Source organism: Phocoena sinus, chromosome 6 (genome assembly GCF_008692025.1).
Source record: "Phocoena sinus isolate mPhoSin1 chromosome 6, mPhoSin1.pri, whole genome shotgun sequence".
NCBI classification, from domain to species: Eukaryota; Metazoa; Chordata; class Mammalia; order Artiodactyla; family Phocoenidae; genus Phocoena; species Phocoena sinus.
In genome coordinates this window covers 90,761,022-90,776,301 of record NC_045768.1, presented here as the reverse complement: position 1 = coordinate 90,776,301, position 15,280 = coordinate 90,761,022, and the positions used below count along the sequence as shown (strand labels likewise).

General features: G+C 38.1%; 2 protein-coding genes across 6 annotated transcripts in view; one reads left to right on the top strand and one right to left on the bottom strand.

Annotated features, from left to right (window-relative positions):
* CENPP (centromere protein P) overlaps window positions 1-15,280 on the top strand; it is a 234,864-nt gene that overhangs the window by 139,920 nt on the left and 79,664 nt on the right. The gene's annotated exons all lie outside the window — the stretch shown is intronic.
* Window positions 1,227-15,280, bottom strand: part of ECM2 (extracellular matrix protein 2) — a 36,713-nt gene continuing 22,659 nt past the window's right edge. For 3 of the 5 annotated variants that reach the window (XM_032636168.1, XM_032636166.1, XM_032636167.1), the window contains exons 7-10: window positions 9,860-10,017; window positions 7,566-7,705; window positions 5,883-6,209; window positions 1,227-2,287 (exon numbers count right to left, since the gene is read on the bottom strand). In XM_032636168.1, coding sequence (XP_032492059.1) covers window positions 2,119-2,287; window positions 5,883-6,209; window positions 7,566-7,705; window positions 9,860-10,017 — 794 coding nt within the window. In that variant the 3' untranslated portion in view covers window positions 1,227-2,118. Of the gene's footprint in view, window positions 2,288-2,501; window positions 2,552-5,716; window positions 6,210-7,565; window positions 7,706-9,859; window positions 10,018-15,280 lie in introns of all 5 variants that reach the window. The other 2 variants (XM_032636169.1, XR_004350504.1) reach the window with 2 other exon arrangements.

The window sequence follows — 15,280 nt, the reverse complement described above, 5'->3', positions numbered from 1 at the left end:
GAGTACCCCCAGGCCCAGGCAGAGGGGCCTCAGGAACTCAGCATGCTTCATTGCATCACCACCCTGTTCTGCTGACTTCATTACACTTGGCCTGTTGATTTGATTGTCTATTTGATTTCCTGCTTATTGCCCCTAACGCAGTATGCATTGCCAGAGAGCAGAGACCTCATCTGATCTATTCATCCCTGTCTCTGTAGAACAGCACCTGGGACACATCTGATTAAAGTCAGAATGAGAAATGAATGCTGGAGTGTTTCAGTATTCGTCTGTGTTGTCCAGGATGCTAATTCTTTTGGCTCACCTTATTCAGTTTGAGTCCCCTCTGACACTAATTTTGTTTACTGTTTAGGTTGCCTTAAACCACTTATGTCAATGCATTTATATTCACACAGCAAGAAGCATTGCACAAGGGTTCTTGTTGATTAAATGAATAACCATATCTTCTTGTTTTCATCTGTCTCTTACATTCAACTTGGCCAGTTTAAATTAGCAATGCTTCTACATTCCTAAACTAGTTATAAATCTCAACTTTTGTTCCATAGGGTTTTATTTCTCTTCTTAGCAACTTGGCTTAAGCCTTTGACCCTTGCTTCTAACAGTTTGTATCATATTATTATTCTTGTTCATTTTGTAATCTCAAAAACCTAGATATTAAGAAAAGGGGCTTAGAAATAACATTAGCTTAAATGGGATAAATCAAACTTACACATTTTGAAAGCTGTCCAGATAATAATCAACTTTTGTTGAATATGCTGGTTGCTGTCAATTTTATATGAAATGTTGGCAATTATAAGTATACTCACCGTGCATACCACACTTCCTAGATGCTTTTTATTCTCTGGTTCTCATAATGACTCTGTGAAGTGGGGCTGGAAGGTTCTGAGGATAGTGAGAGAACTATTAAAAGATTGAATAACTGAAGTTTGAAAAATTAGAGTAACCTGCCCAAGGGGGCCAAGACTAGAACTTAAGTTCCTAATCTGGTGTTTTTTCAAGGTACAAAACTGAGAGTAACAAGAAAAGTCAATGTGGTTTCTGTATGTGTCTTTTACAAATTACTTTAGAAATAAAGATAAAAGATCATTATATAATGAAAATTTTAATATATTATATGGTTTTGTTAGGGTCTAGTATATAGTGAATACTAATAGCTTTATGTTAAATTGAACTGAGTAAAAGGATACATTTGAGCAAATTAGGGCAAAGAAAAGAGGTACTAACAATGACCAGAGGAGCAAAAATTTTTTTTAATTTATGCATTAGGTTTACATTTACAAGGTTTAGTCAAGGAAAATTAACATATATTTTAAGCAAACTCCACTGCTTCCCATAAAATCTTTTGATCTTGAGCAAAGAATAATGAGGGTGATCTTAAAATACTGTTAAACTTTTTAGACTTACAGAGAAATTTTAGACTTACAGAAAAATTACAAAAATCATATAGAATTCACATATACACTTCTCCCAGCTTCCCCTAATGTTAATAACCACATACTTAGCCATAGTACAATTCTCAAAACCAGGAAATTAACTTTATAGTAGTGTTTCAATTCCACACGTGTAATTAATAGAAGGAACTAAAGCTAAGACAATAATTAAGTTTATTTATACCAGTAATTGTATCATAGGGTCTTATAGAAAATTAATAAATTATTGCTTTAACAGTAGAATAATAAACAGAACACTAGTTCATAAATTCTACCTATTATTTTTTCCTGTTATCAACTTCTTGGTCTTGAACCATAATATACATAATTTTTAAAAGGACTTAGGGAGTTCTTAGCTAATAGCAATACTAATATCTGTTGTAAAGGACATGCTTATTTTGTTCCAGATTCTTCCAGTCTAGTTCAGTAGCACACACATCCTATTCTCATGAGAAAACTGTGCAATGAGATGGCCTCTTTCTAGAGTGTAAAACTGAAACCTTCACTAAAACTGCTAGAAGACTAAACCTTGTAGATATGTCTTTGGTTGTTCTTATGTGCATTGGCGAATCAGGTTGGCTAGCATAATGATACTAAGAATAACATGACATTATATCTCTCTTATTGATGAAAGATGCTACTGAAACAGATATGTGAGTATAATTTACAAATGACAAAGAAAAATGTGGAATTACTTGATATTTTGTGGTTTAAGAACGACACTTGAATATGATCTTATGCATGAAAATGCGTAGGATGATATTTCTCTTGTTTTAATATAGTTGTTTTCAAGATGAAGATGTTCCAGGGTTGAATCACCATCTTCTTCAGAATTGCAAATTTGTTCTGGAAGAATATTCCTAAGGAAAAATAGACATGCAAGTCATAAATGATCCAAGTAATATTCTGCCTTCATAATTTAGGAGTTAAATTTTACATTTGTTTTAAAAACTCTTTTGTTTTTAAAATAAAATTGGATCCTTTTCTTATACACCCGAAAAAATTTCAAATATGTCAAAGATCTACATGTGAAAAAATGAAGCCATAGAATAGTAGAATAAAACATGGTCATACCCTGGGAGTGGGGGAAAAATCTTCTATGTGTGACTCAAAAACCAGATGCACTAAAAGAAAAGATTAATAAATTGACTACAGGTTTGTTTTTTTTTTTAATGCAAAGTTAAAAGACAAATCACAAACTAGGAGAAAGTATTTGCAACTTTTATTACTGATAAAGGGCTAATATACAAAGACCTAAAAACCTAGGAGGAGAGGGAAATGAGAAAAAAAAAAAAGATACCTGAGTAACCAGTTTACAGAAGAGAAAATGAAATGGCATGTAAACATGATGCTTAATTTCATTCATGATAAGAAAGATGTAAATTGAAGTGAGAGGCATACCACTCTCACTTACCAGATTTGCCCAACGCCCTCCCAGAAAAATCCAAAAGTTCATTAACATGTTCTGATGATGAGGCTCTATAGGATCAAACATCACTGAAGGAAATTCAAAATAGTACAGCCCCATGGATAGGAATTTGGCAGTATCTAGCAAAATTACATGTGTATTTTATACCTTTCACTCAGCAATCCCACTTCTAGGGATCTATCCCAAAGTTAGATTGGAAAAATACAAAATTACATTTGAACAGAGTTGTACATTGTGGGATTATTTATAGTATAAAAAAATGGAAACAATCAAATGTCTATCAATAAGGAACTGGTTGAATAAAATGTCCATATAGTGGAATACTATTCAACTGTAAAAAGGAATGAGGAAATTCTCTACATACTGATATGGAGTGATATCCAGGATATACTGATAATTTTTAAAAGTGAAGAACAGAAAAAATACACTCTTTCCAGAGAGAAAAAAATAATAATCGTTTGGTGTAATAATTTGTATAATTGTGAGAGGCAGTGGGGAATATGAATGCATGTATGCATGCTTATATTTTAAAAAAATAACACTGGGATCATCAATGGGAAATTAATTTAAAAGTTTAGGGGCTTCCCTGGTGGCGCAGTGGTTAAGAATCCGCCTGCTAATGCAGGGGACATGGGTTCGAGCCCTGGTCCGGGAAGATACCACATGCCGCGGAGCAACTAAGCCCGTGCGCCACAACTGCTGAGCCTGTGCTTTAGAGCCTGCATGCCACAACTACTGAAGCCCACGTGCCTAGAGCCCATGCTCCGCAACAAGAAAAGCCACTGCAATGAGAAGCCTGTGCACTGCAACAGAGAGTAGCCCCCGCTCACCACAACTAGAGAAAGCCCGTGCACAGCAATGAAGACCTAGTGCAGCCAAAAATAAAATTTAAAAAACGTAACCTATGGGAAAGGGTGGAGTATGGTATAAGGGACAGGCATAGAAAAATATTATATAGAAAGTAGCAATTCCTAAAAACCAAAGCAAATTAAAGACCTATTTGAATATTAAGTTGTTGACCTATTGTTACAGAGAAAACTTCTGTATTTAAGCTATACATCCTTCATGGAATATATTCTTAGGACAAGTAGAACTACTAAAAACATAAAAACTTAATTAAATACTTTTGTTGTTAGTTGTAATAATGGTATTATCATTTTGAAACTATTGTTTATAGTAAATATAAGTTATTGTTGGGAACCTAGATTTTCAGTGTAAGATAAGCAAGTTTAAAAGAGAAGGACTTCTCTATAACATTAAATTTGACTTGGGAATATCAGTATGAACTCATTTTTTTTCTTCACAAAATACATATTTGTGGCAGTCCACTGAAAGGCCTTGAAACAATAACAACACATTTGAAAGGAAGATGCCTGGTGCCCAGATTGGGGCCTCTGAACACGATTCCCCAGTGAGAGGAGCTAGGGCTCTTTGGAAGAAGGCTGGCATCGGGCTGTAGTGGGGAATATAAAAGTGAGCCATTCAAGATCTACAGAGGCCTATCCAAGGACACAGGAACCAACTCAAAGGGCTACCATTGGCCAAAGATGGGACAGTTTAAGAACAATGATTGCAGTTGATTGAAACATTCTTAATATATAAAGCCATAAGTTCATATTGATTCTCCAGAGAAAGAGAGGAAGCCAAAAACAAATTAATAAAGCAAAAATATTTAGGCACCAACTTCTTTTTTATTCTGAGACAGCCACTGTTAAAATTTTATATATTTTATAGTCCTTTTCCTTCATGTTTAATGCATATATATAATTTTTTCCAGTTTTATAAAGATTGGCATAACATTGTATTAGTTTAAAGTGTACAACGTAATGATTTGATGTATGTGTATGTGGTTGAAATGATCACCACCGTAAGTTTAGGTAACATCCATCACCTCACACAGTTACAAATCTGTAACCAACTTCTTACTCTGCTAGGCAGTTTAAAGGAAAGAACTGAGCCTACCTTTCAGAGTAACAAAGTTGCCCTAATTGAAAAGAGAATATTATTTACAGAGGAAGTCCAGCTATAAAATGTGGAAAGAATGACAAAAATAGAAATTCACCATTTTATTACCCCTAAGGAAATAACAGATACAAGCAATAAGCATCTGTGAGTGAAAAAACCATTGGTTCAGTGGTGGAGGAGAAAGGTTATAATGGAGATATCAGGCCGTGACCGCCTAAATCCCACCAGAATGGAACAGTTATTGTATGCCTCCTGATGCAATGCAATAGGAAGCATATAAGCATGACCTAGGAATTATTTTGGCCCAAAAATTTTGACTCTGAATCTTTAAAGCCTTTCCCATCCCCACCTCTTCCCCTATATACCTTTGACTCTTTCTTTGTTTTATTTTTCAGGAGTTTGTGTTTGGAAATGTAGAGACAGGTAAAAGAGTAAGGGGTATAATCTCCAAGGACAGGACCACAGAGCTCTGGAATCTGCCTCCCTCGTTGGCTGCACTAACAAAGCGTTCCAGATTAATTCTTGAGACATTCATACTTTCTAGGCAGGGGTGATGACTCTGTCAGCAGACAGAACACACACAGAAAAATGTATCCTCAGAAGTGAGGGAGCTGAGTCTCAATAAATTTATTCAGAATTTTGTCTTCAGAAAAATCTTGATAGAAGCAATTTTAATTTTAGCATATACTTAGGTTGTGTGTTCTGCAGATTACAGTGTTTGAAATTACATATGGAGGTGGGATTAGCACCATAGTCTACTGCATTGAAGCCTCATTTGAACATGCCTCTAAGGTTCTAGGTATTATATAATCATACTCTATTTTTACATTTTTTTACTATGGAAGTTTGCATACATAGAAAAGTAGAAAAAACACTATAGTGATTCCTTACATACCTATTATCATCCAGCTTCAACAATCATTAACATTTGCCAATCTTGTTTAATGCAACCTCTTGTCACTTTTTTTCTTTAAATTCCAGACATCATGTCATTGTTGTTTAATCCTATATTTTGTCACCCATGACAATTTAAATGGATACTTGAAAAGGCCAGAATTTACCGTATCTTGTTGTTGTTCAATCTCAGAAAATGTAGTGCTTTCATTTCTTGTACCCCAGGTGGTATAGATTTTAATTCATTATGATCCAGAAACAGCTCTCGCAGAGAATGATAAGCCCCATAGAAGGAAACTTGGTCTATGCCATCATCCACAAGTTTATTAAATGACAGGTACAGGTATTCCAGGCCTGGTTCCATGTGACCAAACACAAAGCCAGGGATGCGCTCTATCTGGTTGCCGATGAGCACAAGGTGCAGCAGCGACTTGGGTAGATAGGAGGGGACATGGTAGAGCTTGTTGTAGGAGAGGTCAATTGATTCTAGATTTCTAGAAAAGAGTAAACAGAGTGGGGACTTTAGGGCAGTGACTGTAAGCTCTAAGTTTTGACAAGCCAGTCAAGATGCTTGTCCATTTTCCTGCCAGTACTCAGTGTGCTGTAATGATTCCCAGTGCAAGTGTGGCTGTATGGTGGTCTGGCTGCAAGGCTAGTGCTCTTACCCAGGTACCACACAGCTGCTTGAGTTCTTCTCTAATAGAGGAGCACCAGAGTTCAGAGAGAAAAACTCATATCCCAGGGGTAATGCTGAGACCCAAAGAGGTCCCCCAAATATCTCTAAGGTCAAACTTGTACCAGAAATGAAGTCCAGAGTCCTAGCTGACATCAAACCCTAAAATCATCTCTGGTTCCAGCAAGAAAGTAGCAGTGTTGAGGAGTTTTTGCATTCTTGTTCCACATTTGATCTGATGACCTGGGACCTGAGACTTGGGGTGAGAATGAGGCATCTAGAAAAGGTTGTTAATAAGCCAGAAGATCTGGGAAATGTGGTAAACTATCTGGCTTTTTTCAGAGCCTTACCTGCGGCTTCTGCCCACCCCATGAAGACTTTTCACCTGATGAAGACTCAGTTGCCCTGCCACTGCCACATCCTGCTGAACCTAATTGGCCTTCAAGGCCTCTTTTCATCTCTGTCCTGCTTCTGAAAGATGCCTGTCCCCATGGTGCCACTCAGATCCCTCATTCCGTCACCACATGACTCTAGATTTGCTCTGATGCAGCTGCTGCCAGGGCCTGACCCTGCTTCCCTGTGTAGCTAATCCTCTCATTGCTGATGAGCAAGGCCTCCACACTTTGCCCTTCACTGAGGCTACAGCCTGGGGCCACTGATTCCTCTCCAGGAAGATGGGCTCTGCTTTTTGCTTCTGCTGTTGGGTCAGGCATTCTTTAGTCTGTTTTGTAGCACTTGAAATAGAGAAATAGTTTGAAGGAATGAAGACAGTGTGGTATAGAACAGTGAATGCTGGTGCTTCCACCTAATGGTGAGGGAGAAGGCGGGAGGAGGGCAGCTTCTTTCCTCACTATGGGTAGGGGATTATCTCACTTAAACTTCCTGACTGCCTGTGAGGTCAGCAGAGAGCAGAACAGTGATCAGACCTAAGGTCACACTGCTTGGGCTTAGCACTTGCACACTGTAGGGTGTCCCCAGCAGCAGTGACCATGGCCGTCCTAACATCAGTCATATCATGAGTGGTTTGAAGTCTATGCAAATAGCCAAGTTTTATGTAGGGGGAGGTTCACTAAGAAAGAATGCTGTCACCTCCCTCACTTGCCCATGTTCATACCCTGTTTAATAATGGCAAAGGAAAGAAATCATCTAAGAAAGTCAGATTGTAGCATGTACTTACTCTTGATTTATCCAGGCTAAAGGAGCAATTCTATTTTCTTCAATTTTATTATAACGTAGTACAATGACATTGATCTTTCTGGTATGATTAAAAGAAATTTCAGTTATTTCTTCAATTTGGTTATTTTCTAGGTATAATTCCTATAATTAAGAGAAGAGACTTATTTTTTTCGTATTAGTTGATAAATATATTCAATCTCACAGAATTAAAATCAGGTTATAGACTGTTGTCACTAGTGTTAGCTAAAGAGTCTTGCAGCACTTCAAAATGAGTTCATATTTTTAAGTTGTCAGATTTTCTAACTAGTAAAATAAAATGTACTATCTGTCATGGTTATGGAATAAATGAATTTTATTCAATTATTTTTTAACCATAAAATGATATATGATATAGCATACCATAATAATTGTATAAAGCTTTCTAATTTACAAAACTTATTCACATAAATTATTTCATTTGGGCTTCAAGATCCTAGAAAGTAGGAAACAAGTAGAAATTATCACCATTTAGCAGTAGAGAAACTCAGGCCTGGAGAGATGGCAAGATGTTTGCAAGGTTACACAGCTAATACATGAGGGAAACTCATGCTGGCTGGCCCCAGCTTAGGTCACCCTGCTTCCTACCAGTCCATGCTGTCTGTAATTTTTTTAGGCTCACATTTTTTAGATTTGTTTGTATTATAATTACTTTAATTAACAGTTAATTAAGAGCCTTCATTTAACATCAGGGTGAAGTTTGCTAGAACCATTAGTAAGTTTTCAACAGCTAGCTGCCTTCAAGTTAAATTCATTTGGCATTACAAGGAATTTTTCACTCAGGGATCTTGTTGGAATTCAGAAGTACAATTGGTATATATATTCAGAGCAACTTTCTATTCCTGTTGTAGTAATTTCCCCCTCTTTGTCATTTAATTTTGGTATTGTTGGAAGTGAGTAAAGTGATTTTTAGCTTTTTGCTTTTACCTTCATACATATTTAGGGGTGAACTAGATCAGTGGTTCCTAAACTTGATTGTATGTTAGAATCACTCATGAGCTTTTTAAAGTATAAATTCCAACCTAAATCAGAGCACACTCATTTATTCGTTGAAACTGCAGCTGTGAAGCAGTGCATTGGAAGGATTCACAGTACATGTACTTGCATGGACAACACCTCCCAAGAAGCTAGCGAGAGGGTCTTTGGAAAGAGAAACCAGGGATGAGAGGGTCAGACGTGGAATAGAGACACATTGCTCTTTTGTACTATTCAAGTGTTGTGTGTGTGTTTTACTGTGTGCATGCATTATCTATTTCAAATTTTAATTTTTTAAATATAAATTGTTGACCCCATTCTCCAAAGAACCTGATTTAGCATGTCTGGGATAGGTCCAGGAATCTGTATTTCTTTAGAATCCAAGTGATTCTGAGGTAAAGCCAGTTTATAGAACCTCAATCTTTACAATTTTGGTAAATTCTAAAGGTCTGTCTTAATCTGGAAGTAGGAAGAGGAAGCATGGTGGCTGTGGTAGCAGCAGTATCGTATTGAGATTAATGGCCCTCTCTTGGCTCACTGCATCCACAGCAGAGGGAAGCTTCGTCCTGCTGTCTGATTGTGTATGCGGCAGAAACAGAGCTCAGAGGAGGTGGCCTAGGAGTCAGCTGGATCTGCCAGGCCTCTTAATGCAGGAAGCTGGGGCGTACACTCAGCAGGGAAGACCCCCAGAGTCTCCCCTTAGTTAAGTGTGTTCCTTGTTGTAGCAAGAGAGACCACACACTTGGGCAGCAGGGAGTGTCTCCAGAGGGGATGGAGACACGACAGTGCTTGGGCCCTTGGTAGGAGCTAGTTAGAACTAGTAAGCTGTGGGAAGGGGGTGGGGGTGGGTGCTGCTGGCACAGTCAGCAGCCTTCTCTGCAAATCTTGTCCATCTTCACAGGGTCACTGCTAGTCCATGTGGGACTCTGGGTGGAACAGACTGGGATGAATGTCACAGTTCCAGTTTGAGACAGTTTTGCAAGTCAAGGTACTTTTTGCAAGTTGTAGTTTCTGTGTGAATACTCAGTTCATCTTCCCTGTTCTCCCCAAGAGCCGTTGGCAGAACCAATTTTCACTTTATCAAGATTTTCTACTAGTAGTTATAATTTTGACTCATAATTTTGTATTGTTTGAAAACAGTGCTCAAATTATAGTAAATTCTGTATATAGCACCAAAACTATTGAGTTTAATATGCATCACAATAACCTTTTAAAATATATTGTTTGTTTTGTCATAGTGTACTGTATTTAAAATATAAAATATTATAAGTAAGATATTGGTACCTCAATAGAAGCAGGAAGACCCTGTGGTATAATTCTAAATTTATTTCTTCCCAGACGCAGGTAGGATAGGCTCTTCAAAGGTTTGAAAGCTAAAGAATTGACATTAGTTTCACTGAGACTGTTTCCTTCCAATTCTAAGGTGACCAATTGATTTAAGTCTATAAAAAAATAAAATTATTGGGACATTAGGATAACTAAAAAACATGTAATTTCTATAGGCTTTCAAAATGTCATGTGAAATGTTCAGTTTATTTGGAGGACTGATGTTATAGCTTCTTTATTTGTATCCCCCTGCCCCCTTAGAGCCTTTTCCCTAGTACTTTGCAAATCCCAAATGCTCAGATAAGCCAGGACTCAATGCTGAATGCATGGTCTAGGAGAGGCAGACCTGTAGAGAAATCACTGTTGTGCTGTATGATCAAAGTTTGTAACCCTCATACAAAACAAAACACCACACACACAAAAAAAGAAAAAAATACAGGCAAATATCACTGAAGAATGTATATGCAAAAAACCTCAACAAAATATTGGCAAACCAAATTCAAAAAGATCAAGTGGGATTTATCCCAGGGATGCAAGGATGGTTTAATATCCACAATAAAAATCAATGTGATATACCACCTTAACAAATTGAAGACTAAATGTCAAATGATCTTTTATTATAGATGCAGAAAAAGCTTTTTTGACAAAATTTAACATCCATTTGTGATAAAAACTCTCAACAAAGTGGGTATAGAGGGAACATACTTCAACATATAAGACAAACCTACAGCCAGTTTCATACTGAACGGTGAAAAGCTGAAAGCATTTCCTCTAAGATCAGGAATAAAACAGGGATGCCCAAACTCACCACTTTTATTCAACATTGTGTTGGAAGTTCTAGCCACAGCAATCAGACAAGGAAAAGAAGTGAAAGGAATCCAAGTTGGAAAGAAAGAAGTAAAATTGCCACTACAGGCAACATGATACTATATACAGAAAATCCTAGAGACTGCCACCAAAAAACTATTAGAACTAGTACATGAATTTAGTAAAGTTTCAGGATACAAAACTCAAATCTGTTGAGTTTCTATACACTAACAACAAACTATCAGAAAGAGAAATTAAGAAAACAATCCCATTTCCAATTGCATCAAAAAGAATAAAGACCTAGGAATAAATCTAAACAAGAAGATAAAAGACCTGTACTCAGAAAACCAAGAGACATTCATGAAAAAAAAACTGATTGAAGGCAACACAAACAAATGGAAAGATATACCTTGTACATGGACTGGAAGAATTAATACTGTTAAAATGACCATTCTCCCTAAGGCAGTCTACAGATTCAGTTCAATCCCTATCAAAATACCCTTTTGCACAGAACTAGAACAAATAATTCTAAAATTTGTATGGAAACGCAGAAGACCCCAAATAGCCAAAACAATCTTGAGAAAGAAGAACAAAGCTGGAGTTATCACACTCCCTGGTTTGAAGCTATAGTACAAACCTACAGTAATTGAAACAGTGTGGTACTGGCACAAAAACAGACCCATAGATCAATGGGACAGAATAGAGAGCCCAGAAATAAACCCATGCATTTATTGTCAATTAATCTATGACAAAGGAAGTCAAGAATGTACAGTATGGAAAGGAAAGTTTGTATAAGGAACAGAAGCCAGAGGAGGGAGTTGGGGGGCCAGGGCACCCCACAGAGGAAGCAATGGCCAAGCAGGGACTTGGAACGCAGGCAGATGAGAAGTAGAAGGTTGTAGAGGGTCATTCAAAGTATTTGCAAAGACAGACAGGTATGAAATGGCAGCATAATCAAGGCTGTATGAGGAATGTAATGCAATGGGTGGTTCCTTTTTCCAGGACACTGAAGGAGCACTCTCTGCCTGGCAAACCCTCAGTCTCTGAACAAGAGAATTTTAGCAGTGAATTCCCATCACAGTGTTCACTCTTGGCAAGACAGTGCAGCCAGACAGACATTTTGAAAGGAGAATGATCAAAAATTCTCCACACATTCAGATTGAGCTACCAAGAAAGGCCTTTTTACAAACAAGATTTTTCTAAATTGTTTCTACTGGTCTCAGGAGTGGTATGACCAAATCAACTGGAAACTTAAAGGAAAATGGACAGCTCAGCAGTGAAGATACCCAGAGGTATCTGAGTCAGACCTTCAGGGTGTAACTTTGGAGTTTGTTCAGTGGCCAAAATTTTCAGAATAGGGGATGTTTTCATATGCAACTCAAGTCATGGGTACTGCACTGAAATGCTCTGTGCAACTCAGATCCTACTCTTAGGCATATCAGAGAAGTAAAACATAGTCTAAGGATAAACAAAAGATACTACCATCAGGAGTACAGATCATGGGTTCTAGAACATGACAAGGAGGAGGTGGCAGTGTATACCTGAGTGGTATGGAAGTGTGAGTGGGGCTAGATTCTCAAGACAGAAAGATGTAGGTAGACATGGGAGGGTGAGACAGCCAGGTGAACTCATGGAAGCATGAACCCACATGGGTGTGCTCAGGAGTAGGAAAGAGACCAGCCCTGGAGTGGGCCATATGCAAGAGGGGATGAAGGTTGTTGAGAGGGCAGAGGTGGGCTGTGCAGGGACTTTGTGCACCAGAAAATAAGGTCTGACTTTCCTTCTCTAGGCAACAAGCAGCCTCTGGATAGGGAACAGCATGACAAAATATTAATCTGCTGGTGTTTTTAACATCAGCTGAAGGACAGAGAGGAATTATGGAGGCCAACTAGTAAATTATGATAAGTGATTCTATTTCCTCATATAGCCAAAACTCTTTAATTTCCACAACTAAAGATACTGAGAATCCAGCATAATTATCTAGTACATAGTTGAGGTTTTGGAATGTAATACAACTTTTTCAGAGGAAAATAGATAATAGAAGTAGACTGGTGGTCATTACATGAACTCACAAGAAAGAGAAACAAAACACAACAATGTAAATTAATATTATACATTACTTTACGGTTATTCTCTGGCTTATGTGTATATTGTATATACATAGATAGTATGTATGTTCCTATATGTAACAGGCAACAGGATGGAGGTAGAGAAGGTTCTTGTAGGTTACACTGTGGCAGAAAGAGGATTTATTAGCAGGAAGTTGGTAGGAAGTCCTTCCCATTGTGGGCGGGGAGCTACATAACAGGTTATAGACATGGGTAGACTTGTGTGAGAACTTGACCTCATAGATATTCTGACTGGATAGCCACACCACCATCATTGCTAGAAAGGACACCATGATCATGGGTTTTGTTTTGTTTTTAAGATTAATGAGGACAGGAACATTTTTTAGCATGTCCAGTTTTCTGCTATCCCTCCCCTCTATTTTTTCACCTTCCCTTCAATTTTAAGACCTTCCTTTTCTCTATAGTGGGTATGCACATCTCTCAGTGGATTCTGGATGAACTCCCAGCACCTTGGCATAGCATGTGCAGAGCTGTCTGTTGTGTGGTTCCTTCCTACCTTTTCACATCATCTTTTGTTCTTCACTCCCCATCACACACTGCATCCAAGATCCATGAAACTGGATTTCCCATAGCATCCAAATTGTTTTGTTTCTTCACACTTTTGTACATACTGCTTCTCTCCCTGGAGTGCCCTGCTTCCCCACTTCTCTGGAACTATATATATAAAACCTGAAGGGTCATGAGGGAGCTAACAGAAGTGCTACAGACCACTGATGGTCAAGTCAGGGGCTTCTACCCAGAAAAGCAGTGTCACAGCACTGGCAGTGGCCTGTGCTTGGGCTTGCCTTGCTCACTGCCAGCCAACCTGACCATCCACAGCAGTGGGACTCACAGGAGCTGAGGAGCCCCAGTGGCTACAGCAGTCAAGAGAAAACCCAGTACCTGAGGGGACAGCATTAGAGCAGAACTAAGAACTCAGTACCTGAGGGACCAGCACTGGAACGGGACTAAAGACACAGGCCTTTGGGCCACACACTACAGGGGCCTCTCTGGACAAGGTGACAGTGCAGAGGCTCCTCACTGGCCGCCTGCACAGGGCCAAGGCCTGTGAGGTGCTCAGACTGTAGAGATGGGAGGTAGATCAAGGAAGAGGCCAGTGTTCACCCTGGAACACAGTCAACCCTCTGGGAATATGAAATTTTTTCACGAGGGGGAAGTGCGTGTGGAGAAGCAGTTGTAGGAATGTGTGAGAGAACCTTCCAAATAAGGACTTAAAACATGTCATTTTGATAACACTGCTATAAATACCATCTCACATGTAGATCACATATAACCCATTAGTACACTTGTCCTAAATTAAGTGTTCCTTTGGTCTGTTTCACCTAGCAGTTAGAAATTGAACTTTCTAATGTCTTTTCCATATGACAAAAGACCTTCCAATTTTGTTTGTTAAGTACCCCGAAATCCATCTGGAAATAGAGTATTTCCATAACTCTGTAATCCTCAGATTTGGCAGTTCTCATTATTGTTTTTTCCCCATCACCAGAAGTGTTTTGTCCTTATGAAGTTTTTTGAGGAATGAAAGGAAATAATGGAATTGTTTTATTCCTTTAAAGGCTTGGTTATTAACATTAACCTAATAAATATATTTCAAATCAAATAAAAAATGTTAAGCACTATACTTCAAGAACTACACTAGACTGTTAGGAAGATAAAAAGAAAAATTAGGCAGTTTTTGTCTTAAAGAAGCATATAAAGACATAGCTAGAATTCACAAAAAGGTAAATGTAATACTGCCTCTTTTATACAGAGTTCATAATATGACAACTTTAGTTATCCAGCTAGTCCAGAAACAGTCTTAAGAGTAAATTCCAGTTGTATTAAATGTACAGAATGTGGGGCACCTTCACTAAAACCCATCCATGGGAAAGCCAGGCTGTCATGGCAACCACACACCCATGGGCATCATTTGTCTTGCCCTGTGGGGTGCATGTGTCTCATGGACAAGTGCCAGAGCAGCCCTCTAGGGAACAAGACTGTCAAAGCCAAAGTGACTGCCATATAGAGTGCATGTGCTAAAGTTTATGTACTTTGTTTGTAGGATTACCCCTCAGCCTCACATAGTTGCTCATTTACTTATATTTTATGCATAATTCTCATTTGCCAAAACATGTCAAGTTAAAAATAGCAAAATGTTCAGAGACAGTGGGAGTTGTGTATGGGGTGTATTGTGCATCTAAGGAGACCCGTTCAACAAGCCATGATACTGTGTTATCACCACTGATACCAAAAACATCGGTACAAACACAGCACCAGAACACCTGGCTGTGTGGGGAATGTTAATGTAACTCTTAGGATATTATGGATTTGTAATTTAGTTATTGTATTGTGAATGATGAAAACCTGAAATCAGTGAAAGTTTATTTATAAAATGCATTTTTAAGACAACGGGCAGTTTAAAATACATTTTTTTAAGTTTCACCAGTCAATAGTTAAAATAAAT